Consider the following 25,462-nt stretch of genomic DNA (forward strand, 5'->3'; position numbering starts at 1 on the left):
CACAATAGCCACCAGTTGTTTAGTATTTCTTAAGTATATCGTGCAGTGCAATCTTATTTAACTTCATTTCAAAGATGAGAAGACTAACTCAGAAATTAAATAACTTGTCCTTATTTTCTTTAGCTTGCTTTCCCAAGGCTTCCTAAAAACTTACAGCTTGTGTCTATATCATCTCTTTTTCGAATTATCCCCAGTAAGATGAGTTAACGCGTACAGAATCACGATTGTTGCACAGATTGTTCTAGCACAGTACACTAATGGTATAATGGTTAATCTGAAATATCTTGAGGTTGGGTAGTGTCAACTCTATTGGAGAAAAATTTTAACCTAGTTGCTAATGCTGCCAGTAGCCCTTCATTTCAACACAAACATGAAAACATGTTTTAGCCTAGTGGGGCATAAACAAATGCCAAGAGTAACTTCGGAGACACCCACTATGTTTTATGTTGGAGTTATGACTTTGGTTCTGTTTTTACCCTTTATTGGGATACAGGGCAGTATTACAGTCTTGGATTATTAAATGAATAAATGTGGTGATACAGCATTGACAAGCATGACCTGAATTCTGGGAGTAAGTGGTTTTCCAGTTCAGGGGGTAGGAGAAAAAACAGGTGCAAGATCTTCTTTAAAGGAGAAGAGAGCCACATTACTCAGCCACCAAAGGGTTTTGGCTTCAACTCATTAATGGCTGGAAGGAGTGCCAGTCCTGGTCAACCATCCATGATCTTCATCACAGCAAACTGGAAATCTCCTTTTTCAAACTAGTTGCAGGTAAAAGAGTAAATGACTCCAGACTGACTTATAAATTGATCTGGATGACTACTAAAGTGTCCTCCGTTCACCAGCTAGTAATCTTCAGAGAGACTGTTGGAGCAAGGAGCCTCTCATGTGCTCCCAGTTATTATATAGCGCGTAGAGGCCCGTAAGGGTTAGTCCTGCCAGGCCGCCTCGTGCCACCCCTCGAAGACCACCTGCAGAGGAAAAACAAAGTAACAGCCTTGTATTGCATACTGTCCTAGCATCACAGGGTTAACTAAGAGTTTCCTAAAGCTGAGACACACTGTTCATGTTTATGCAGATTCCATCCCAAACAGGAGAATAAGCTGTAAAAGTAATAAAAGAAACCAAGACTGAAGTTCAGGAGAGAGAGATTCCCTAAATCAGCTGTTTAATACATAAGCTATACCTTCATATTCACAACGTTTTTTTCCACTTTTAATTTCACAATTTGTATCTAAGATCATCAGCATAATTTCTTGACTTTTCTCAATCTGACTTGATCCTAGAACACTTCTGGACAAGATCTTATGCTTATCATTGAAGTCACAGCCAGATCAGTAATTAATTCCCTGCTAGTCATATAATTTAGAACTTGGGACTTCCCTGGTAGCACAGTGGTTAAGACTCCAAGCTCCCAATACAGGGGGCCCGGGTTCGATCCCTGGTCAAGGTACTAGATCCCACATGCATACTGCAACTAAGAAGCCGGTGAGCCATAACTAAGGAGCAGCCCGCTGGCCGTAACTAAGGAGCCTGCCTGCTGCAATGAAGACCTGGTGCAACCAAATTAATAATAAGAACTTAACTGACACTGTCAACTGATTTAAGGCTGTATGTAAACAGTGACACCCTCTTTGAAAAAGTATTAACAGCCTTTGGACTCTGCACAGGTCCTCTAAATATTAACTTTGAAGACTCAAGACAGAATGGTGGGTGATGGCTATAATCAAGCTTTGAGTTAGATGCTGATGAAGCACCAACTCCCCTGTTGCTTATTCCTACCCTGATGTGTCAGAAAATCTCAACTAAGGAGCAATGAGGCACTTAACATCATCATACTAGTTGAAAAACATTCAAGGATTAGACTTTGAACTGTTTCTGCTTAACAACAAAAGAATTTTTCATGTGGAAAAAGATTAGGAATAGATATTTCATTTGAAATGCAGAAACAAAAATGTTTCAGTCAGTTATCTGAAAATAGTCCCCAAGTCTAATAAGAGGAATGGGGGTACCCAAAGAAGCTTTTAAGAAATATTTGATGTTCTCTTACAGTTTCACAAATAAGTAGGAATCACAGACTTCAGGTGTAGCCTATATTGTACCTATGGAGTATTTGTTCCAAATCACATGTTAGGAAGGCAAAGGTCCAGTGGTTATACCTTATTATAGGCCCTTTAGCTACAAGCCAGTAAATTCCGTGCAATTCATGACACTGCTGAGTTAGAATGCTTCAGACCAACCCTTTCTGCAATGAAAGTCTTGCCAGATGGCTTCAGATGATAAAGGGCCACTCCCTCTAGGAGGCTCTCTAGCCTGAAGACTTAAGATAGCTGACCTGTTTAAGCTTCAACTATGAAGTGCCCTAATTATCTCTCTTAAACAGACCCAAATAGAAACTGCAGGCATCATCTGTAAACAGCTGTCAAATATGTGGGAAGGAGGATCAGAAACATAAAAAAATTAAAGTAAATGGGAGATATCTCCTAGAAGTCTACATCATCTCTTTGTATCTTGCCACACAGAATACACATGACAGTTGAATTTGCAACTGTATTCAGTGTGGTTGAAAAATTAGAAAAATGATATAGGGGAGGTAATTGAAAGCACAATAATTTCGCAGACACCATTTCCTGGGACCATACATTCAACTTCAGACTAACTCCCCTGGACCTTTGGCCGATTACAAGTCCACAGGACTCTGAAGTCTGCCCACTGGTTTGGAATTGGCTGCAAGCTCTTACTTTCAGTTGGCCTTTTGCTTTGAGTGTCCTAGGAACATGGTTTCTACTTGGCCATTTTAGAAGGATCTTCACACTACTCATCTATCAGATAGCAAGCTTCCCTGGATATAGGTACTAGGGGTAATAATGAAATTGGGAACTATAAGGATTTAAGATTTTGGAGACATAAGTGGCACACTGTATCCTTTAAGAAAAACTTATCCCCTAGAAAGCCTTCTACTTTCTGACCAAAATAAAACAAACTTAGTTCAAATCAATTATGTTACTTCTCTGAAGACTAGAAAAAAGTTGTTTCTAGTAAGAAGACACCAAACATACGTAAGTGCTTGATTTACTAATAATCACAGTAACCCTGACTCAAGGGTAGCCTTTTATTACATGTTTTAGTTTTAATTCTTTCCATTAATTTCAGGGTTTTCCAGCTGGTTGATCTGTTAAAAGTTTGACAGCCTTGGCTTTAGGCTTTCTGTAATAAAACAACTTTTGCCCAACTAAACACAGGAAGTCGATTAGCAAATAAACTTGCTTTGAACACAGAGTAACCAAATGAGGCCAATGGTTAATCTCTATAAAGCAGAACAAACATGAGACTTGTGTGTCACAGTTTTATCTTCTATCTTTTGGATACTTATACAACTCTTCCAGAAAGGGCAAATATCACCTCTTCTAAACCTGGGAAAATGAGGCCCAGAATATTTAAACGCCTGGTTTATGGAGTATAGAGCTGATCACTGGCAGAGCTGACACACTGAACTGAAAATTATTTTAGCACAAGGGTCAGCACATTTTTCTTGAAACGACCAGAAAGTAAATATTTTAGGCTTTGAGAGTGCAAAGGCTACGTAGGTACTTATATAACCATTAAAAATGTTAACTGTTTAAAAATGTAAAATACATTCAGTGAAGAGACAGGTATCTGGCCAGCAGGAGTCTGTGGCCCTTGCTTTAGACAAACAGCCTTACATACACAGAGATGGCTACAAATTCCATTCAACAAATGTTTGTACTACTTAAATTTTTTTGTTAAAACTATTCTTTAAAACTGTGATAAAATACACATAAAATTTACCATTATTAAGTGTACAGCTCAGTAGCATTAAGTACATTGGCGTTGGGCTACCATCATCCATCTCCAGAGAACTTTTTTCATCTTACAAGACAAAAACTCTGTGCCCATTAAACAACAATTCCCTCCTCCCCTTCCCAATCTAATGCCTAATTTAATTTTTATTATGTTGATATATCTTTGCTCACTTTAATTTTTATTTTTATCAAAGTAGTCCATATAGATAATTTTAGAAGTCAAGATAGTACCAAAAGATTTTAGTGATGCACAACAGTCTGGGGTCCTCATCGTTCTTACCCTAATTCCCAGTTCCCAAAAGCAACTACTTTAATTCTTCGCTTTTTACCTGCATGTTTCTAAAGAACATCTTTATCTTGCTATTTCTTGATATTTCAATCCTAGATATTCTCTATTGACTTCCTACTAGGAAAACTGTGTCAAGTCTCGTAAGAATTGTACAAAATATGCTTATGGCAGAAAGGTTTATTGTTATCTCATTTACAACTCTCTGAAGGCAACAGTCACCCTTGTTTTATAGACAAACTCAAATTCAGACAAGTTACTCTCCTATTTACACATTTATTTAGGGATCCAGTGCTAGTCAAACTCAGTCTGACTCCAAAGCCCAGTTTTCTTCAGCATACCAAATTGCCTCCAGCATAGAGAAAGGAGATTATCAGGGAAATTTCTTGAAAGGGGTACTAACAATTGAGCTGGGCCTTAAGGATGGACTGGATTTCAAATTTATCTGTTTGATCATACGACATGCATGAGAAAGCTGTGGGAGAAAAGGCTGGGAAGATAGGTTAAGAATAGAACATGGAAGGCTAGGGTGAGAAGTTTGAATTAAGATAGGAAGTGTGTCATCATCACAGGCTCCTGGGTAGGGAGTATTAGAATTAGAACCTTCCTTGAGGAAGATTAAGCTAGAAATAGTAAGTAGGTAAGAGACTGGAGGTAGAAGTCTAATGTCAAAATGGTCAACGGAAAATACTGTTAGAGAAGTTCAGGGCTTGTGATAAGGGCCTCAACTCAGGTGATGGGTGTGGTAAACTTCGTAACTGATGGAATGAGGGGACAGAGTAAGAAAGGCAGAAATCAAAGGTGATTAGGCCTGCTTCCTGCTTCTTGTTTTTTCTTTCTTGGTTTTGTAACAGAGTGGAAGCAATAGGTGGGACTTTGAACTGCACTTTTGGGCTTTCCTGGGCTCCTGTACCACTGCCCCATCCAGTCCTTCCTTGCAATGCCAGCACTTCCATGCAGGACAAAACTCACTAAAATATCCCAGCTGTTTTTGAGCCCCCACGTTACAGTGTCCTTTTAGGACTAGTCTTTCGGTGGCTGTTTTTCTGCAGGTGGTAGGGAGTGTCCCAGACCCCTTTGAGAACCTTGTGGAAATTTTAGAGGATTTAGAAACCCTGACTTAACATCTCCTGGTGTAAACTCTGTACTCAGGAGAAGGGTGAAAGTTTAACTCTCTGGAAGTTACAATAAACAATTTAAGGCTTGTAAGTAAATGGAAATGCTCTAGTACTTAGATGGTAAGAATTAAAGTCCAGGTAAGCCAAGTCTTTACACTGGCCTATGAAGTTCTATCATCTATATGATTTGGTCCCTTCCCACTTTTATCACTCCAGATTCTACTACTCTCCCATTGCCTTTTTTTTTTTGCTGTAAGTGGGCCTCTTACTGTTGTGGCCTCTGCCGTCGCGGAGCACAGGCTCCGGATGCGTAGGCTCAGCGGCCATGGCTCACGGGCCCAGCCGCTCCGCGGCATGTGGGATTTTCGCAGACCGGGGCACGAACCCGTGTCCCCTGCATCGGCAGACGGACTTTCAACCACTGCACCACCAGGGAAGCCCTCCCATTGCCTTTTAACTCCCACTTCAGGGCTTTTGTTCTTGCTGTTACCTAAACTGCTCCCTCCAGACATCCACCTCACGCTCCCTCATCTATCCATCTTTGGTCAGATATCACCTTTTCCTTGAAGAGTGTCTTAAAACACCTTGGTACATACAGTTTTCCATGTATGCCTTTGTGTGCTGTGGGATAAATTGCTGAAAATTAGATGACTTAAGCAAAGGATCTACATATTTAAAATAGTAATAACTAACGCCAAATTGCTCTTCAAAGTACTTGCTTACCTTTGCCAATAAGCATCATCTACCATCACTTTTTAAAAGCCAGGTTGTGAAAAATATTACCTTAATGTTTTATTTTGCTTTTCCCTGGTTGCTTGTGAGCAAACTTCAATTGTTCATTGGTCATTTGCCTTTCCTCCTGAAGGGCTTTGTCATATCCTTACTCCACTTTTTACTGGGTTGTTGGTTTAAGTGATTTGTTGACATGTTTTATACATTATGGCAGTTAGCTCTTTGGAAGAATGTTGATGCCAGTAATAGAAATAAAGAAGTCATCAAGAGGCTGTTTGTGGCATATGAAGTTTAATTTTGAAGGCCTGGCATTCATTGAGAGGTAGTACATTTTAACAATAACCCTGATAATTGCTTAATTTGAAGAACTGTATTTGTTTATCTTCTTACTTTTACTTAGCTTGCTTTTATAAGGTGACTTTCTCATGGAAGGCACAGGATTAACAGGTAAGGAATTTTCTGCGAGGGGGAAAGGGGCACCCATATTTTTTGGTTTCTGAGGTCTTGTTTCCTGAAGATAAGTGATCAGGTCTCTTCAACATTCCTAAACTTACACATAATAGCAAAACTACAGCTGTTCTCATTCTGGTAAAATACTGGTCGTTAGATTTTCACATGGCATAGGAAACTAATAATGACATTTCACATCCTCTGAAAAATATTTACAGAGTTCATTAAATAAAGCATTAGATCTGAAGTAAAACCACACCATCAGAATTATTCCTTTAGCCTCTTTTTGGTCTGACAACTACCCACCTTCTCATGTATTTTCCCTCATGGTTTTTCTTTCTACAAAAGTAGCTTCCATACCTAAATTGAATCATATTGCTTTCATTCTAAACCCCTTCCTTTAAAAAAAAAAGAAAAAAATTCCTATTCTAGAAGAGTAAACTGGGGATTGGAAAGATTTTAGGTCAACAGGAATTAACCATTCTCTAAATGTAAACTTCTTTCCTCAATGGTTTATGCTGATTCTACACTAAAGAGTGCCTAAACTCTTTTCCAAATCCTTGAATCTAGAAGTTTTACAAATATTCCTGCCACACAAAACTCATAATTCTGTGCTCTGTCTTAAGTAGAGTGTAAACCAGAAATCAATAAGACACTGATTTGCCTCTTTTAGAGCAATTTTGATGCGCTGAGTTAAATTGTTCAGCCAGGAACTACAAACCAATGCTGGAATTCTGGGTCAGCAGACTATTTACCTCGTCTACGTTCCCCAATTGCGGTGGAAACTGAAATCTACTTGTCACCTGACATAGAATTAATGAATATTCTTTTTTTCCCTTTTTCTTCTGAGCCAAGAGCCTACTCTTCCATATTTGATGTTGGAGGTGTCCCAGGTGGTGTTATAAATGCTACTCCCGCAAGGAAGTTCTGGACACAGAAAGCTAGGCTCTCCTTTTCTGGATAATACCAAGTATTCAGCCTTTCCCTTTTTATCTTTAAAATACGTGTAATATGTCTTAAATGAGATGGTAATTCAGTACATTTTTATACTCAGGACTGCCCTCAACACAAGAAATGCCGTAATGGCTTACCTTGAGCAAGAAAACGGGGATTGGTGGGAACTGAGCTGGAGCTTCAGTGCCATCCACTGGGGTAGCTGCTCCCCAACCTCAGCTCCAGCCATCTGCCACCACACATAACGTGAGCTTAGTGTCTTCCATTTGTTCAAAAGAAGCTAAAATTTCCAGACTTTTGTGTGAAATCTCCTGTTTTTTAAATTTTAATTTGATTTTTAATAAACATAGTTTGGGCCAACTAAACTCTTGATGGCTGAGTGCCACCCTTGTGGTGCCAATTAGGGTTTTCAATTCCTTTGTCTGATCCCAAAGATTTTCAATGTGGAAGTATTTTTAGGTTTTTAACAAGGTTCTTCTATGCCAAGGTAACACTTTCATGGACATAAAAGGTATTTACTGTCTTACTCTACCTGGGAGCTCTGTTGATGTGCGTAAGCACATACAGAAAGTATTGCGAGCTCTTAAGAAGAAAATTCCCAATGTGATCCATTTTCAAAATTAAAAAAGCCTCTTACTCTCAGTTATGTCAGGAAATTTTGGATTTTACAATTCTGTTGAGACTTCTCTCATTTCTTTCCAGTAAAAATGAGGCCAAAATGCTACTTGATATTTGTGATAGAAGAATTACATAAAAACGAAATTACTCAGTTAATCATCTAAAAGCATAATAAAGCAATCAAACAAATAAAAGTAGTTTTCAGAGTCTTGAGTATAGAACATATGTAGTTTAGGCAATTTAAAACAGAAATGTGAGAAAAATCTGGGGTTGTCGCTAGTTATATGATCTTTTAAGAAAGATCATCTTAATACCGTGCTCATCTATAAAATTGGGGTGTGATGATTATCACTTCACAAAGTTTTAAATGAAACAAGTTATATTAACTGATTATTGCTGAGAGTGTAATCATAACTCAGTGAATGTTAATTTCTTTTCCATCTTAGTGGAGAATTTGATATTTGATCTTCATCCAGTTAATTTTGACTCAACTCTCAGGGTTTTGATTTTTTTTTTTTCCCAAAACTGAATGGTATTTAGTCCACCCATGTTCATAACAGCATTATGCACAGTAGCCAAAGTGGAAGAAACACAAGTATCCATTGACAGATGAATGAATAAACAAAACGTGGGACATACGTACAATGGGGTATTATTCAGCCTTAAAAAGGAAGGAAATTCTAACATATGCTACAACATGGATAAACCTTGAGGACATTATGCTAAATGAAATAAGCCAGTCACAAAAAGAAAAATACTACATGATTCCACTTATGTGAGGTACCTAAAGTAGTCAAATTCAGAGAGATAGAAAGTAGAATGGTGGTTGCCAGGGGCTGTAGAAGGGGGAAATGCAGAGTTGTTGTTTAACGGGTACAGGGTCTCAGTTTTGCAAGATCAAGAAAAGTTCTGGAGATTAGCTGCACAACAATGTAAACATACTTAACATTACTGAACTGTACACTTAAATGGTTCGGATGGTCCATTTTATGTTATGTGTATTTTACAAAAAAAAAAAACCAAAATCCCAAACCACAAGATGGCAGAGAACATTATACTACAAAAAAAAAAGTATAACGTTTCCTTTGAAACTACAGTATGGATAAAAAGCATACTTCAACTGTATTAAGAGACAGCTTCACTATTTAATAGTACCTACCTGTACATTTATACAACATGCCCGTCATGGTTCCAGCTGCTACTGTGTTGAGGTCATCTTCTGCACCTCGTGTTTTTTCAATGATGACACCAAATGCACTATAGAGCAAAGCTATAGGGGAAATGGAACTGATCAGTAATAAAAAAGTAAACTGAAAGTCAGTGTGACAATTATATTTAGATAAATGTATTCTACAGACATATTATAAGTATTCACAGACATATAAACAATGATCACTGGAACACTATTTGTAATAAAAAAGGCCTAGCAACAAATAAAGTGACCTTCAAGAGGGGACTGATCCAGAAAGAGACTTTCTACATAATGGAATACTATGTACTCACTTAAAACGCAGGAAGAGCTCTATTCACTAATATGTAAAGCAGGCACATGTGTGTATGACTCTGGATATGCAAAGAAAATGTTTGGAGAGATTCAGAAGAAATTTATTAGCTATTTATGGAAAGTACTACTGGGGAGTCCCAGGAAGAATATCTTTAATTTTCACTTCCATTTTATTCATAACAGCTGTACTTCGGGTTTAGAAACAAAAACAAAACACATGCATTTCTATTCTAAGAAAAATATAACTTCCAGAAACATGAGATCTGGTTCCTGCACATGTAAAAACCCTAACACTAGCACTATTTAGTTTTAACAAGATCTTCCCCCAAACTACCATTCTCTTATGCCTGTAAAGACTGATTAGCCATGAATGCATTAACCCTTCTCCTTACCCTTTCTCAAAATTATAGCCACATTTGACCCCTCAAAATTATACCAAACTCAGCCTTACAACTCCTCTGCTGTGATATTTTTATACTTCTATAAGGGCTCTTCTTCCCGTTTCAATTTATTTAACTGAAACTAAACTTGAGCAGAACATTGTGACCGGTCACATTACAAGGGAAACATACAGGGTGACTGGCCACCCCAGTCTGCCCAGAATTGAGGGTTTCCTGGAACAGTAAGTGCTAGAACTGAGAAAGTCCTAGGGAGACCAGCACAACTGATTACTCTGGGCACACAGGTACAAAGGAGGGTGACTGTGCTTGGTGGAAGGGCACTGGGGTCATGGGCAGCATATGGAAGCAGACATTTACTATTACAGTGTGAAAATGTACTGCTTCCAAAGCCTATGACAAGGCTAGGATCTCACTCTGTTACACAGAGGCTTTTCCTATTTTTTTAACAAGATGCCTACATTTTCTCTTACTTAATCTGCCACAAGTAAAAGATTTTCAGACTTTCAAATAAAGTAAACTTTGGATTAGGGCATAAGTGCCATAAGTAGGCTTATTATAAGTCATGAGTAATCAAAAGAGTCAATCATTCATAAACATTACAGTATGAAAGCATTTGGTCCTAAGTACTACTAAATTATCCCTTCCTTAGAACTGCAAATGTTTTCAATGTCTACAAAGGCCCTATTACAATTCTGGCAATTAAGTCTGGGAAATCTAATTAGGTAAAGAGAATGATGAATGCTCTATTAGGAAAACTTATCAGGACAGCTGGATTAATCTACCATATCTTACTACAGGAACTTGAACCTCTCCTAACAAACAAAACCATTTGCCTTGAACCTAAATTATTTTAATTTCATTTAGTTAAAACATGATTTTATTTGGTGTCTTGCTGAGACAGGAGAGTATGCAATGCTTAAAGCATTTAGAAATGAATGTATTTCACAATGGTATTAGCAGCTGGGATTCTTTTGTTATACAGTTTACGGTCTTCTCCTAAGTAGTATCTATACTACTCACCAGAGTGAATTTAAACATAATTTTTAACATCCCAGGACCAGGATTTTAGTTGATCAAACTGTTCATAATACATGTACATTCTTTCTTTGCAGTAATAATAATTTATTAAAAAGTGAGATATCTACTTACCCAGAGAACCTAGAGTATTAGCCCAAAGTGCCCCTTGCCTGGTCACCATATTCAAGATCCTACCAGGGCAGAAAGAGAAAGAATCTGTATTTAGAACCAGTATTCCTTTAGTATTTAGAAAAACCATAATAATAGCAATTTTAAATGTATAAATGCAATATACAAAGTTTTCTTAATTTTAAAACTTAACACCTCCTCAGAATTCAATTAGGATAGCTTTTACTTTATATAAATATAAATGAAGATTAGATTAAAAACTCCAACATTTCTGGGCAACAAGTAAATTCTGATTATTAAATGTGTAAAACTATTAAATATATAAAAGGTTTGAATGATATCCGGGAATGTATTTTATAAAGTTTACAGAAACTGATCTATGTTAAAAAAAAAAATGACATAACAGACAAACTAGCTTATAATTAAGTTTCTTATGTGTGTGGGGTAGTATGTATACTCAGAATGTTAAGTAGAATCAAAGTGTGGAATATCATGGAATATAAAGCAAACTTAAAGACAAATACTAAAAGGAAAAAGTCATCTAACTAGAATACATGAAGAAAGTGCACTCTGTGTCTGCTCCCAGACTAGAACTAAGCAGCCAAAGTGAATGCTTAGCACACTCTCAAGGAAGCACAGCGCTGCCCTCATCCAGTGCCAGACGTCACCAGAACAGTGACGGAGGCAACTGGAGGAAGAAGACAGAACACTGCTCTCCCAGCAGTGTAACACTGTCACAGGAATGGTTCTGTCCTGACAGCTGACTACTGCTGGAGATTATAGAATTACAACAACAAACAGTAAAAGAACTCATTTAATTAAAGCACTCATTTAAATTAATGCTCAGTAATAACAAAAATCTGTATTACTTTTAAAGGATTATTTAAAAAATTAGTAATGATTACAAATATTATGTTACACATTTAATTAATCTAATTATGGTACATATTTACTAATATATTAAGTTTAGCACTTAATTGTTTTTCATTTATAACAAGCATCTAAAACTATTAATTTTCATTACTGTATTGCTGGTGGCACTGCAAATTGCCAAAGTCCTTTGGAATGTGATCGGGCAACACCACTTAACTGGGCCCTTACCTACTTCCCACTTTAACCATCTCTCAATAGATTAAAGGCAGAAAGTAAGGAAACTTACCCAAGATCCCAAAACGGTAAGCAATGAAACTGGGCTTTGAAACTACATAGATTTGTCTGGCCTGAAACCCAATTACCTTTCCATTTTTAAAATGTTGTCTCTCTATTTGAAAGATCAGAATGATTATACTAAAAAATGGTATGTAAGATTTTAAAAATCTGACTTCAGAAATGCAAACCAATTTGACTCTCCCCCAAAATTAGTAACTATGATGGTTTTAAGAAACAAAGATTATCTTTTCTAAGAGACCTTCCACTTTCAAATTGGTGTTCAGTAATATGATGCTGGGGATTTGTTTCAAAATAATATGGAAGGGAAGAAGGAGGTGGGACATAACTGGTCCTGGTGCTGGTGATGGTTGTTGAGCTTGGGTTATAGTTCATAGATGTTCACTGTACTACTTTGTCTACTTTTGTATAGATTCAAAATTATCCATAATACAAAAAGTAAAAAAAAGTTGGAGTAAAGAACGAATATTAAGAATATAAATACAAAAATATTCAAGGATCTGAGCTTGTAAAGCAAGGGCAGTGATCCATACAGTAGTAGGAATATGAAAAACTTGACAGGCCTTCAGGTTTCCCAAGGTCCAATTCCAACACACTGCTGCCATCTGCTGGCTAAGAAACATATAAAGAAAATGGAGCTTAAAGGGTCCTAAAATAAAAACCACAAGCCACTGAAGAACACATACTGTGTGATTCCACTCATATGAAGCATAAAAACATGCAAAACGAAACAATATATTATTTAGGGAACAGTAACAGGAACTTCTCATGTTTATTCCTTAATCAGGGTGAAGATACATGTTATATACACTTTCTGACCTTAATTGCACTTTCCCTTCTTTGCAAACTTCAGTTTCCTAAGAGAACACTGTCTTACTCCTTTTGGAACCACCTCTAAGTTCTAGGGACTTCATTTAAATTTTCTGCACCTTTGCACTTAAGAAAAGGAGAGTGAAGTCAATGAGAAGCTCAAGTCAAATGTCGGCAGAGTTAGCAATTACTCTTATGTGCTTATTTCTTCACTTATCATGTCCTACGCTTTTGCACACCCCTGAACAATCCAAATAATGTACTAGTAATTCAACAATTTGAAAAGCATGTTATATAGGCCTGCAAAATGGAACAGGTGTAGCTGAGAAGTTAGGTTAGGATAGCACCAGCTGACGGAGGGACACTGACTCACAAATCACTCCTTCTAAAAGCTTAGACCCAGGACTTAATTCCTAAATTCCTTTTATTTTGAATAAGGGAAAAACAAAACAAAACACCGGGGAAAAAAAAAAATGACCAAAAAGTATACCAATACTCTAAACAACCGTAATCTCAAGGTTGTGCTCATCAAGCCAACAAAGTAGAGATTAATATTCAAACATCACTACGTCATTACATGAGACTTACTGTACATTTCTTGGTTTGGACCAGGCCATGTTCTGGGTTTCCTTCAGTCCTAGCCGTAGACCATTCATTGCCCCAAACGCAGCCCCTGGCAAATCATAGTAATAACAATTCATTCAAATAATCAGCTATATATTAAAGAACAACTATATTTCTCATTCTTTTTCATTTTTATTTAACAATAAGAAAACTGTAAATAATGATTTTCAAAAAAACAACCCTGAAGGTGATATTTTAATTGCCTTTGCTTTTAAGCACCTCTGACTACTTGGATTGAGGATACTTAAAAAAACATATATAAATACCAACCTGTCATACAACATCCTCCAATGGTAAAGAAGGCCAGTTCAAATCTGCCCCGGGTTTTATTAGCTCCAGTTGGTAAAATAAACTCATCTGTATCCTACAGGGATAACAATGAAAACCAAGTTGAGCTCCCCTTAAGACACAGTACTTGGCAAAGTGTTTAATTTTTCAAAGGAGTTTTTCACATAATGTAAATCCGTATATTAACTAAAACTCAACTAAGTCAAACAAAAGTAAAACTTTCTGCAACAAAAGGAACATGTAAATCAAAATTAAATGAAATATACAACATATATAGTTATACTCATTAGTTCTTAGGAGAGATTCTTGCCCAGAACTTTGCATCTTAATGTAAGTTTGATAGATTATAGGAAATTTGCCTTCATGATAAATTTGAAAGTTTAGGAAGGCCATCTCTAGAGAAAGGTAAACTGAAGCTATGAGAAAGAACAGAATACCAGTCTGGAAGGAGAAAATAACTTTCACTCTGTAGCTACTATTTATCCAGCACCATTTTACTATATGTAAGACCAATGATCATAAAAAATGAGCAGAAACTATAAAAGTACAACAGTTTGGATCACTTACGCAAGGGCAAAAATCACCTCCTTAACTAGTTATTTAAAGGGGATATATTCCTTTGATAATCTTAGAAAGCTTACTAGATCCACCTTCTAGTAAATGCATACACAAAATTTGGTATGAACCCCCTGAAGGTCAGCCAAGAATCCTAGGTTGAGAAGTGCTACTGTAAGAGCACAATAGGATTGATTTCACAGTACAATCCACTTTTTTATGATGAACAAATACATTTTTGCCAAGCTTTCCATACAAAAATGGTTAAAATGAGCCCCTGAAGGATAGCACACACCCTTAGCAAAAAACACTAACAACAACAACAACAAAAAACACTAACAAGTAAACATCCCTTTGGCAAATACTGACCTTTGGTAAATGCATTCCTGATTAGGAAAACTGTACCTCTGTACTGATTTTTGACTTCTGGCTTGTGCACACGTTCTTACCAAAAACTGTACAATAAACAAGCCCACGTACTCTCATCACACAGAAATGGTCTGTTGGGCAATGAGAAGCAAACTCTAAAAACTTCAGTGTCTAACTATATTTATTATACATAGATCTGTAAATTCTGGGTGTTTCCTGACTTTTCAATTAATGACTTAGTTTTAAATTGTGCTTCCTGTTTGAGGTTTTTAGGAATGGTACATTTAATATGATGAGGTAAATAATTATCCTTCAATCCAGAAATGGATCACTAACTACACATAGAAAATATAAAAAAAGATGGTCATGATTAACATTAGTAAGTATTGATACAAGTGCATGTCATCACCGACTCATTCTTCAGCTAGTGAGTCAACCTTGCATTCCTGAGATATCCAACAACTACTCTTTGAAGCCTGATGTTGTAAACTGAGCTTTAAAAAACACCTACTATTTGCAACTTTATCTGTGTTGAATCAGCAACTCCTCCAAACTGAAAAAACAAAACCCACAAGAACCAACCAAAACCCGAGGCTAATATAAACCTTAAAATGTATAACCCCCTAATTTCAAATGTTTATATTCATGAGACCACTCTTATTTTCATAGGCTTTTGAATAATAATAATCTGATCTAATTAAATAAACTCAGGTGGTATTTTTTTCCCCAAATGTAGATTTGGTTCAAGATTTCAGTAAAAAGATTCCCACTTTACACTTTCATTTACACTTAACTTAGTATGAATGACCTCTTATAACTTTGTAACTACTCACTCCAATATTTTTTATTGGGGTGCTTTTAAAATTAATTACTTGTTGCTTTTATTTATATATTTTTTAAAAATTTTATTTATTTATTGGCTGCATTGGGTCTTCGTTGCTGCACGCAGGCTTTCTCTAGTTGTTGTGAGTGGGGCCTACTCTTCATTGCAGTGCGCGGGCTTCTCACTACGGTGGCTTCTCTTGTTGTGGAGCACAGGCTCTAGGCGCATGGGCTTCAGTAGTTGTGGCTCGCAGGCACTGGAGTGCAAGCTCAGCAGCAGTGGCGCACGGGCTTGGTTGCACCGCGGCAGGTGGGATCTTCCTGGACCAGGGCTTGAACCCATACCCCCTGCATTGGCAGGCGGATTCTCAACCACTGCACCACCAGGGAAGCCCTACTTGTTGCTTTTAGATATAAATCTTTAATTTGTGCTCTGATCACTGCTCCTTCTGATCACAGAAGTGTGTACAAAGAAGCAGGCAGCCATTGTTGTTGTACCCTCACCACCCCCACTTATTCCAGGGGCTTTAAAGAAGAGCTGGGAGCTGGTCTCCTTGCTGCTTCCCCGTTCGTGAACTAGACATTAAAGACTAGAACATTCAAAAACAATTGCATAAAAAGGAAAAATTAGAAAGTGACAACACACACCCAGGAAAAAGTTTACGCTCAGAAAAGAACTGAGAAGAGCTTAAGTTTACATTTCAGGCTGGTCCTTGGCACATAGGGAGACTGTAATAATAGTAATAATAATAAAAACCAATAACCAAATAAAAGCAAACCTTGGGGAAGGGGGGAGAATCTGATTTCCAGAGTTAACCACATTATTAGAGTCAAACGTCCAGTTTTCAATAACAAAAAATCACAAGGCATACAAAGAAATAGGAAAGCATGGTCCACTCAAAGGAAAAAAAATAAATCAACAGAAATGTCCCTAAAAAACACCTGATAATAGGTCTACTAGGCAAAGACTTTAAAGTGTCATAAAGATGCTCAAAGAACTAAAGGAAATGTGGAGAAAGTCAAAACAATGTATGAACAAAATGGAAACAAAGAAATAGAAAATGTAGAAAGAAACCAAAAAGAAATTCTGAAGCTGAAAGAACAATAGCTGGAAAATTCACTAAAGGGATTCAAAGGCAGATTCGAACGGGCAGAAGAAAGAATCACTGAACTTGAATACAGAATAGAAATTATTCAGTCTTAGGAAATGGAGAAAAAATGATTGAACAGAAGTGAACAGAGCCTAAGGGATCTGTGGGATACCACAAAGCAGACTAACATACAGACCATGAGTTATAGAAGGAGAGAAAGAGAATGTTTGAAGAAACAATGGCTGAAAGCTTCCCAAATTTGATAAAAGAGATGCATATGAACATTCAAGAAGCTCAATAAACACCAAGTAAGATACATTCAAAGACACCCATACTGAGACATGTTAAAATCAAACTTTCGAAAGCTAAAGACAAAGAGAGAATCTTGAAAGCAGCAAGAGAAGCAACTTATCACATACAAGGATCCTCAATAAGATTAACAGCCGATTTCTCAAGAGAAACTTTGGAGGCCACTAGACAGTGCGCTGATATATTTAAAGTGCTAAAAGAAAAAACTGTCCACCAAGAACCCCATATTCAGCAAAACTGTTCTTCAAAGTGAAGGAGGTATTAAGAAATTCCCAGATAAACAAAAGCTGAGAGAGTTCATGACCACTAGACCTGCCATGCAAGACATGATCAAGGGACTCCTACAAAGTAAAATGAAAGGACACTAGACAGTAACTCAAAGTCTTATAAAGGGATAAAGATATTAATAAAGGCAAATACATGGACAATTATAAAAGTATTACTGTAACTTACGCTTTTGACTCCACGTTTGTTTTCTACATAAAGTTTAAAGCATTTAGAAGAATTATTAGATTATGTTTTTGACCACATGATGTATAAAGATATAATTTTGTGACATCAACAATTGAGAGGGGCAGGGACAGCTGGTAAAGGAGCAGCATTTTTGTATGTTACTGAAGTTAAACTGGTATAAATTCAAATTAGTGTTATAACTTTAGAATACATTTTAAAAAAAGGTTATAAGAAAGGAATTTAAATAATTTCCCACAAAAAAATCAAATAAACACAAAAAAAGATATTAATGCAGGAAGGGAGGGACAAAAAAGCTAAAAGCTTATAGAAAATGAATAGCAAAATGCCAGAAATCTCTCCTTATCAGTAAACACTTTAAATATAAATGGATTCAACTCTCTAGGCCAAAAGACAGATATTAGCACAATGGACTAAAAAACATGATCCATTTATATGCTGTCTACAACAGATTCATTTTACAGCCAAAGACACAAAAAGACTGAAAGTGAAAGTATGGAAAAAGATATTCCACACAAATAATAACCAAAAAAGAGCAGGGTGGCTATACTAACATCAGAAAATATAGACTTTACAGCAAAAAAGGTTACAAGAGACAAAGAAGGACATTATATCAATAAAAGTATCAACATAGCAAGAAAATATAACAATTATAAACATTTACTTAACTAATAACAGACCATCAAAATATATTAGGCAAAAGTGATGGAATTAAAGGGAAGAATAGAAAGTTCTACAGTAATAGTTGGTGATTTCAAAATTCCACTCTCAATAATGAATAGTAACTGTTATAACCAGACAGAAAATAAGGAAATAGAGGAGTTAACACATTAAGTCAACTAGATCTAACAGACATATGCAAAACACTGTACCCAACAATGTACACATTTTTCTCAAGTGCACATAAGTCATTTTTTAGGATAGACCATATGTTAACCACAAGTTAAGTCTCAATAGATTTTAAAAGACACCATACGAAGCACCTTTTCCAACCACAATGGGATGAGTTAGAAATCAATAACAGAAGTAAAACTGGAAAATTCACAAATTCGTGGAAATTAAAAAAAACACCTCCTTAAACAATCCATGGATCAAGGAAGAAATCACAAGGGAAATTAGAAAATACTTAAGAGATGAGCAAAAAAGAAACACAACATACCAAAACTTGTGAAACTCAGTGAAAGTGGTGCTAAGGGGGACATTTATAGCTATATATGCCCACATTAAAAAATAAGAAAGATCTCAAATCAAAAATCTAACTTTACAACTTAAGGAACTAGAAAAAGAAGAAACTAAACCCAAAGCTAGCAGAAGAAAGATTCTGCAGGGATAAATGAAATAAATTACTAGAATCAGAAATGAAAGTGAGGACATCACTACTGATTCTACAGAATTAAAAAGGATTATAAGAAAATGTTATTAACAACTGTATGCCAACAAACTGGATGCCCTTGATGAAATGTACAAATTCCTAGAAACACAAAACTCACCAAGAAACAGAAAATCAGAAGAGACCCATACAGTAAGGAGACGGAATCACTTATAAAAAAACTCACAACAAAGAAAAAGCCCAAAAGCCCGAAAGCCCTGGATCTGATGGCTTCACTGGTAAATTTTACCAAACATTTAAAGAACTAACACCGGGCTTCCCTGGTGGCGCAGTGGTTGAGAGTCTGCCTGCTGATGCAGGGGTCACGGGTTCGTGCCCCGGTCCGGGAAGATCCCACATGCCGCGGAGTGGCTGGGCCCATGAGCCATGGCCACTGAGCCTGAAAGAACTAACACCAATCTGGGGGTTCCCTGGTGGCCTAGTGCTTAGGATTCTGGGCATTCACTGCCATGGCCCGGTTCAATCCCTAGTCAGGGAACTGAGATCCCAAAAGCTGTGTAGCAGCGCAGCCAAAAAAAAAAAAAAAAGGACTAACACCAATTCTTCTCAAATTTTTCCAAAAAACTGAAGTGCAGGGAATACTTGGAACACTTCATAACTCTTTGTATGAGGCCAGCATTATCATACTGAAGCCAGGCAAAGACACTACAAGAAAAGAAAACTACAGACCAATACCCCTTATGATCACTGATGCAAAATCTTCAACAAAATTCTAGGAAACCAAATCCCACAGCATATTAAAAGGGTCATACATCATGACCAAGTGGGATTTATTCCTGGGATGCAGGATGTTCCAACAAATGAAAACTGATCAATGTAACAGATCATATTAACAGAATGAAGGGAAAAAACCCCACATGATCACCTCAATTGATGCAGAAATAGTACGACAAAATCCAACATACTTTCACTGATAAAAAACACTCAACATACTAGGAACAGAAGGAAACTACCTCAACATAATAAAAGCCATATATGAAAAATCCACAGCAAATACCATACCCAAAGATGAAAGACTGAAAGCTTTTCCTCTAAGATCAGGAACAAGGCAAAGGATGCCCGTTTTTTTTTTTGCCACTTCTATTCAACACAGTATTAGACGTTCTAGTTGGAGCAATTAGGCAAGAAATAAAAGGCATCCAAACTAGAAAGAAGTAAAATTTTCTTTTTTCACGATCATCTAATATGTAGAAAATCCTAAAGACTGCACCAAAAAAACCCTGTTACAACTAATAAGTGAATTCAGCAGAGTAGCAGGATACAAAGTCAATGCAAAAAATCAGATGCACGTCTACAAACTAACAATGAACAATCTGAAAAGGAAATGATGAAAACAATTCCACTTACAATAGAATCAAAAAGAATAAAATACTTAGGAATTAATTTAACCAGGGAGGTAAAAGTCTTTTACAAGAAAACTACAAAACTTGCTGGAAGTAACTTAAAAAGACATAAAGAAATGAAAACATATCCCATATTCATGGATCAGAGACTTAATACTGTTATGATGTCAGTATTACCCAAAACAATCTACAGATTCAATACAATTCCTATCAAAATAGGAATTGACATTTTTGCAGAAATAGAAGAACCCATCTCAAAATTCATATGGAATTTCAACAAACCCCAAATAGCCAAAACAATCTTGAAAAAGAACAATTCTGGAGGACTCACACTTGCAAATTTCAAAACTTACCAAAGCTACAATAATCAAAACAGTGTGGTACTGGCATGTAGACCAATGAAATGGAAGAGAGAGCCCAGAAATAAACCCTTGTACATATGGTCAAACGATTTCTGGCAAGAATGCCAAGACCATTCCAAGGGGAAAAGACAGTCTTTTCAGCAAACAGTACTGTGAAAACTGGATATACACATGAAAAAGAGTGAAGCTGGACCTTTACCTAACACCATATACAAAAATTAACTCAAAATGGATCAAAGACCTAAGCGTAAGACGTAAAACTATAAAACTCTTAGAAGAAAACACAGGGGAAAAGCTTTGCGACAATGGATTTGGCAATGATTTCTTGGATATGACACCAAAGGCAAAGGCAACAAAAGAAAAAATACAAATACTGGCCTTCATGAAAACTTAAAACTTTTGTGCACCAAAAGACAACATCAACAGAGTAAAAAGGCAACCCACAGAATGGGAGAAAATAACTGCAAATCATGTATCTGATAAGGGGTTAATAATTAGAATCTATAGAGAACTCCTAAAATTCAACAACAAAAAACCAAATGAACTGATTCAAAACTGGACAAAGGACTTGAATAGACATTTTTCCAAAGAAAATACACAAATGGCCAAGAAGCACATGAAAAGTTGCTCAACATGGCTAATCATTAGGGAAATGCGAATCAAAACTATAATGAGTTGCCACTTCACACTCATTAGAATAGCAATTACCAAAAAACCCCAGATAATAACAAGTGTTGGTGAGAATGTGAAGAAACTGGAACCCTTGTGCACTGTTGGTGGGAATGTAAAATAGTACAGCTGCCATGGAAAACAGTATGGCAGTTCCTCAAAAAATTAAAAATACAATTACCATATGATCCAGCAATTCTACTTTTGGATATATAATCAAAAGAATTGAAATGAGAGTCTGGAAGAGATATTTATACACCAAAGTTCATAGCAGCACTATTCATGATAGCTAAAACATGGAAGCAATCCAAGTGTCCATTGGACAGATGAATGGATAAGCAAAATGGAATATTATTCAATGGAATATTATCCAGCTTTAAAAAGGAAGGACATTCTGATACACACTACAATACAGATGAGCCTTGATGACATTATGCTAAATGAACTAAACCAGTCACAGAAAAATAAATACTGTATGACTCCAGTTATTTGAGGTACTTAAGAGTATTCAAAAATCAGACAGAAAGCAGAAGGGTTGCCAGGAGCTGGGGGGAGGGTGGAGAAAGGAGTTATTGCTTAATGGGTGTAGAGTTTCAGTTTTACAAGATGAAAAGCATGGAGCTGGTAGGTGGTGATGCTACAATATTAGGAATGCATTAAATACCACTGAACTGTACAGTTAAAGATAGTATATTTTGTTAGTGTATTTTATCACAACTTTAAAAAATGGAAAAAAACCACCAAACCCCAAAATCCTTTAATCAACTAGTATCAGGGGGCTTCCCTGGTGGCGCAGTGGTTGAGAATCTGCCTGCCAATGCAGGGGACACAGGTTCGAGCCCTGGTCTGGAAATATCCCACGTGCCGCGGAGCAACTGGGCCCGTAAGCCACAATTACTGAGCCTGCGCGTCTGGAGCCTGTGCTCTGCAACAAGAGAGGCCACGATAGTGAGAGGCCCGCGCACCGCGATGAAGAGTGGCCCCCACTTGCCACAACTAGAGAAAGCCCTCGCACAAAAACGAAGACCCAACACAGCCATAAATAAATAATAAATAAATAAAAATTTAAAATTGCAAAAACAAAAAAGAAAACTAGTATCAGGAAGAGATGCAAGCTAAATCCCCAGAGTCTGTGAGGGAAAAAAGGGTGAATGAAGACCAGAGACTTGGTGCCTCCAGATGCACATATCACAGATCAAGTCAACAGAGGTACTTGGGGTTATTTTTTTAAATGGTAAGATAAAGGACCAAATTAGTAAAATCATAAAAGGACTAGTCTTAATCTTACCTGCACGAGATACCGTGGATCCACATTTAAATAAGGAGACAGAGGGTTCATACCAGTTACTAGAGAGAAAACAAAGCATTATATTGCAATAAAATTTTAAAAAGTTATTTCATTTAGCATTAATTTTGCTCTTGTTTTGTGTGTTTTGCAATTTTGATGCACAGGCTCAATGAATGTGTATTTCTCTACCACTTTCTTGGTCTTATCCTTCCTGTCTGGCAGTTTAGGGGTTGCCTCTTCCTGGGGCCCTCAATCTTGCACTGGTGTCTCAGGATCGCATATCAACAAGATATTGGCAGTGACGTGGATCAAATAATCAAAGTAGCAGGAAGCATAGCCCAGATCAATAAAAAGCTAATTTCTTTCTACTTTACTACAAAAATGCTTGACAACTATACAGAATGCAAAATAAAACTGACCAGAGACCAATCAATTTTATGAGAAAAACATCGTTTGGGTTATGTGTTGTGTATAAATATTCTAAGGCAATTCCTTCAGATCTTAGTGTTGACAGATTTGATTTACAGGGTAGAGAATTCTTAGGTCATCACCAGAAGGAAGGGGTCAGGGCAAAAGAAATGGGCACTCTCATAGGGCCAGACTTGAATTCTACTACCTTTGAAGATAGAAAAATCTATCAAGGAAAATCAACTTTCTCACATTTTAAATTTAATCTTTGGATCCTTTTGTATCTCAGCTGATTGTTCACAAACCTATCCACTACCCAGGACTCTGGTCTTCATCAATTCAAAGTCCTATTAATTCTATATCCAATATCTATCCTGAATTGTGTTATTTACCATCTTTATTGCTACCACCCTAGGCCAACCACTAAATCTCACGTAGACTGTAGTAACTATCTCCTACCTAACCGGACTCCTTACTTGCTCTAGTCCCTCCAATTCACTTTCTAAATAGCAATTAAAGTGATTTTCTTTTAAGAAAAGGAAATCAGCCTTAACGGCTTCCATTTACACCTGTAACCAAATCCAAACTCCTTACAAAAGGCTTACACAACACTACCTTAGCTGCCATTCCTTGCCCCTCTAATCTCATTATCTTCCACCAAACCAACTCCAAACCAATAGCTCTGTAGATACAATGACCTAACAGCTGATCCTCGAACACTTGCCTCCCCCCAGGCATCTGTACTGTCTTCAGGTCACAGCTCAAAGGGCAACACCCCTGAGTTGCTTCCCCTGGACCATTCTAAAATGGCTTCGGCTCCCATCACCATCTCAGGATCCTTTTATTGCCTTTACACACTTATCACTAACTGAAATATTTTTTACTCATGTTACTTGGCTCACTTCAACAGGATGTAAGCTCCGTGAAAACAGCACTCATCTTTTAAAATTTAAATACTGTAGTCCTGCACCCAGAAAAGTCCACCTCAAGTACTCAGTGAATGGTGTTCACCCCTTGATCTCTTAATTTACCTTCAAATCTTAATTAACGTAACAATGCTTCTTCACATTAAGGCAGTGCCCTTTGTGCTCCAAAACTCAAAGGTCCTGAGACTAATATACAAACTACATACAATTATATCCTATAACTTATTACATACAAACTATGTTCTAGATTCAGTTTTTTTTAAACTAAATTTATCTATTATTTATTTTTGGACGCTCTGGGTCTTCGTTGCTGCGCGCAAGCTTTCTCTAGTTGTGAAAAGGGGGGCTACTCTTTGTTGCGATGTGCGGGCTTCTCATCGCGGTGGCTTCTCTTGTTGCGGAGCACGGGCTCGCAGGCTTCAGTAGTTGTGGCAGACGGATTCTCAACCACTGCCGACCAGGGAAGTCCTAGATGCAGTTCTGACACAGGTGACACTAGGAACTTTAAAGGGCGTTTTTGTTTTTGAGCATAAGAGACCTAAAGAAATAGTACAATGATTCTCAAGAGAAATCAGTTTTATGAAGCGCTTATCCTTTACCAACTTCCCACTATCTTTAACTCCAAGTTCTGTTCATCCAGTTGAATACCACAGTTAGAAAGTCCCAAAGATCTGGAATACATATTCCCACTACTTAGGAGAGGGCACAGGCAGGGTATTCGTGCTTCGGCACCCTAGATCTTGAATAATTTCCTTTCCTAAAATTCTTACCGGCTTCTTTCTTCATGCCTATAAAAGTTCTCTTCCAAGTTCCTCCAGTTGTCTCGAGACGTTATTTCTTTCTCTCCTGTATGCATTAGTATTGAGTGTCTTACCTTGACGGCTACTTCATGGTTTAGAATGTGACTTTGTGCTAAAAAGTTATGTATGGGCTCGATACGTGGAATGCATTTACTTGCAAAACTGGGCGCTCTTCTGCACTTAGGGCCAAGCACACAGCCCAACAAACAAGGAATTTGTGGGAGGAACGCTAAGACACGAAGCTTGAATATAAAAGAAAACATGCAACATCTCCTGGGTCCAGGTCAAACACAGAGAGCTTCTCGGAATCCATGGCTCCAAACACTCGTTCAGTGCTAAAAGAGCGGCCGCGCAGACACACTAACCCCACCACTGTTACTGAAGCTTGTGACCGCCAGCAAAAAAAAAGGGAACAGGGCACATCGCATGTGTAGCGTGGCCGCAAGAACCAGTCAGAAATGTTCGCAAGCTAGGCCCGATACTTACGCGGGACTCCGGCCAAATCCGCGTGCGAGTAGCCTGCTCCACCGGCTCCGAAAAAACCGGCCAACCCCCCTGTGGTTTTGTTGCCGCTTCCGCCGCCGCCCTCCATGGTGTCGCAGCAAACTGCCCGTCTACTTCTCCCCGCCGTCTCACGCCGAGATCGCCTGCTCGGCCGTTTTTCCTCTGTAATAGTGGGGAGACCCGCGTTACCACCACCTCCTTCACAAGTTGACCTTCCGGGCGCCGGCGCCCGC

General features: G+C 37.5%; 1 protein-coding gene across 1 annotated transcript; it reads right to left on the reverse strand.

Annotated features, from left to right (window-relative positions):
- Positions 1–454: 454 nt before the first annotated feature.
- On the reverse strand, positions 455–25,445 carry LOC309971388 (mitochondrial import inner membrane translocase subunit Tim23). Its single transcript, XM_082854365.1, has 7 exons — positions 25,212–25,445; positions 22,592–22,650; positions 13,905–13,998; positions 13,599–13,683; positions 11,037–11,095; positions 9,142–9,252; positions 455–971 (listed from the first exon to the last, which is right to left on the reverse strand). Exons 1-7 carry the CDS (start codon positions 25,315–25,317, stop codon positions 856–858), a joined length of 630 nt encoding a protein of 209 aa, XP_082710491.1. The 5' UTR covers positions 25,318–25,445; the 3' UTR covers positions 455–855.
- Between the last annotated feature and the right edge of the window lie 17 nt (positions 25,446–25,462).

Source organism: Leucopleurus acutus, assembly GCF_964270905.1.
Source record: "Leucopleurus acutus genome assembly, chromosome: 14".
Classification (NCBI taxonomy): Eukaryota; Metazoa; Chordata; class Mammalia; order Artiodactyla; family Delphinidae; genus Leucopleurus; species Leucopleurus acutus.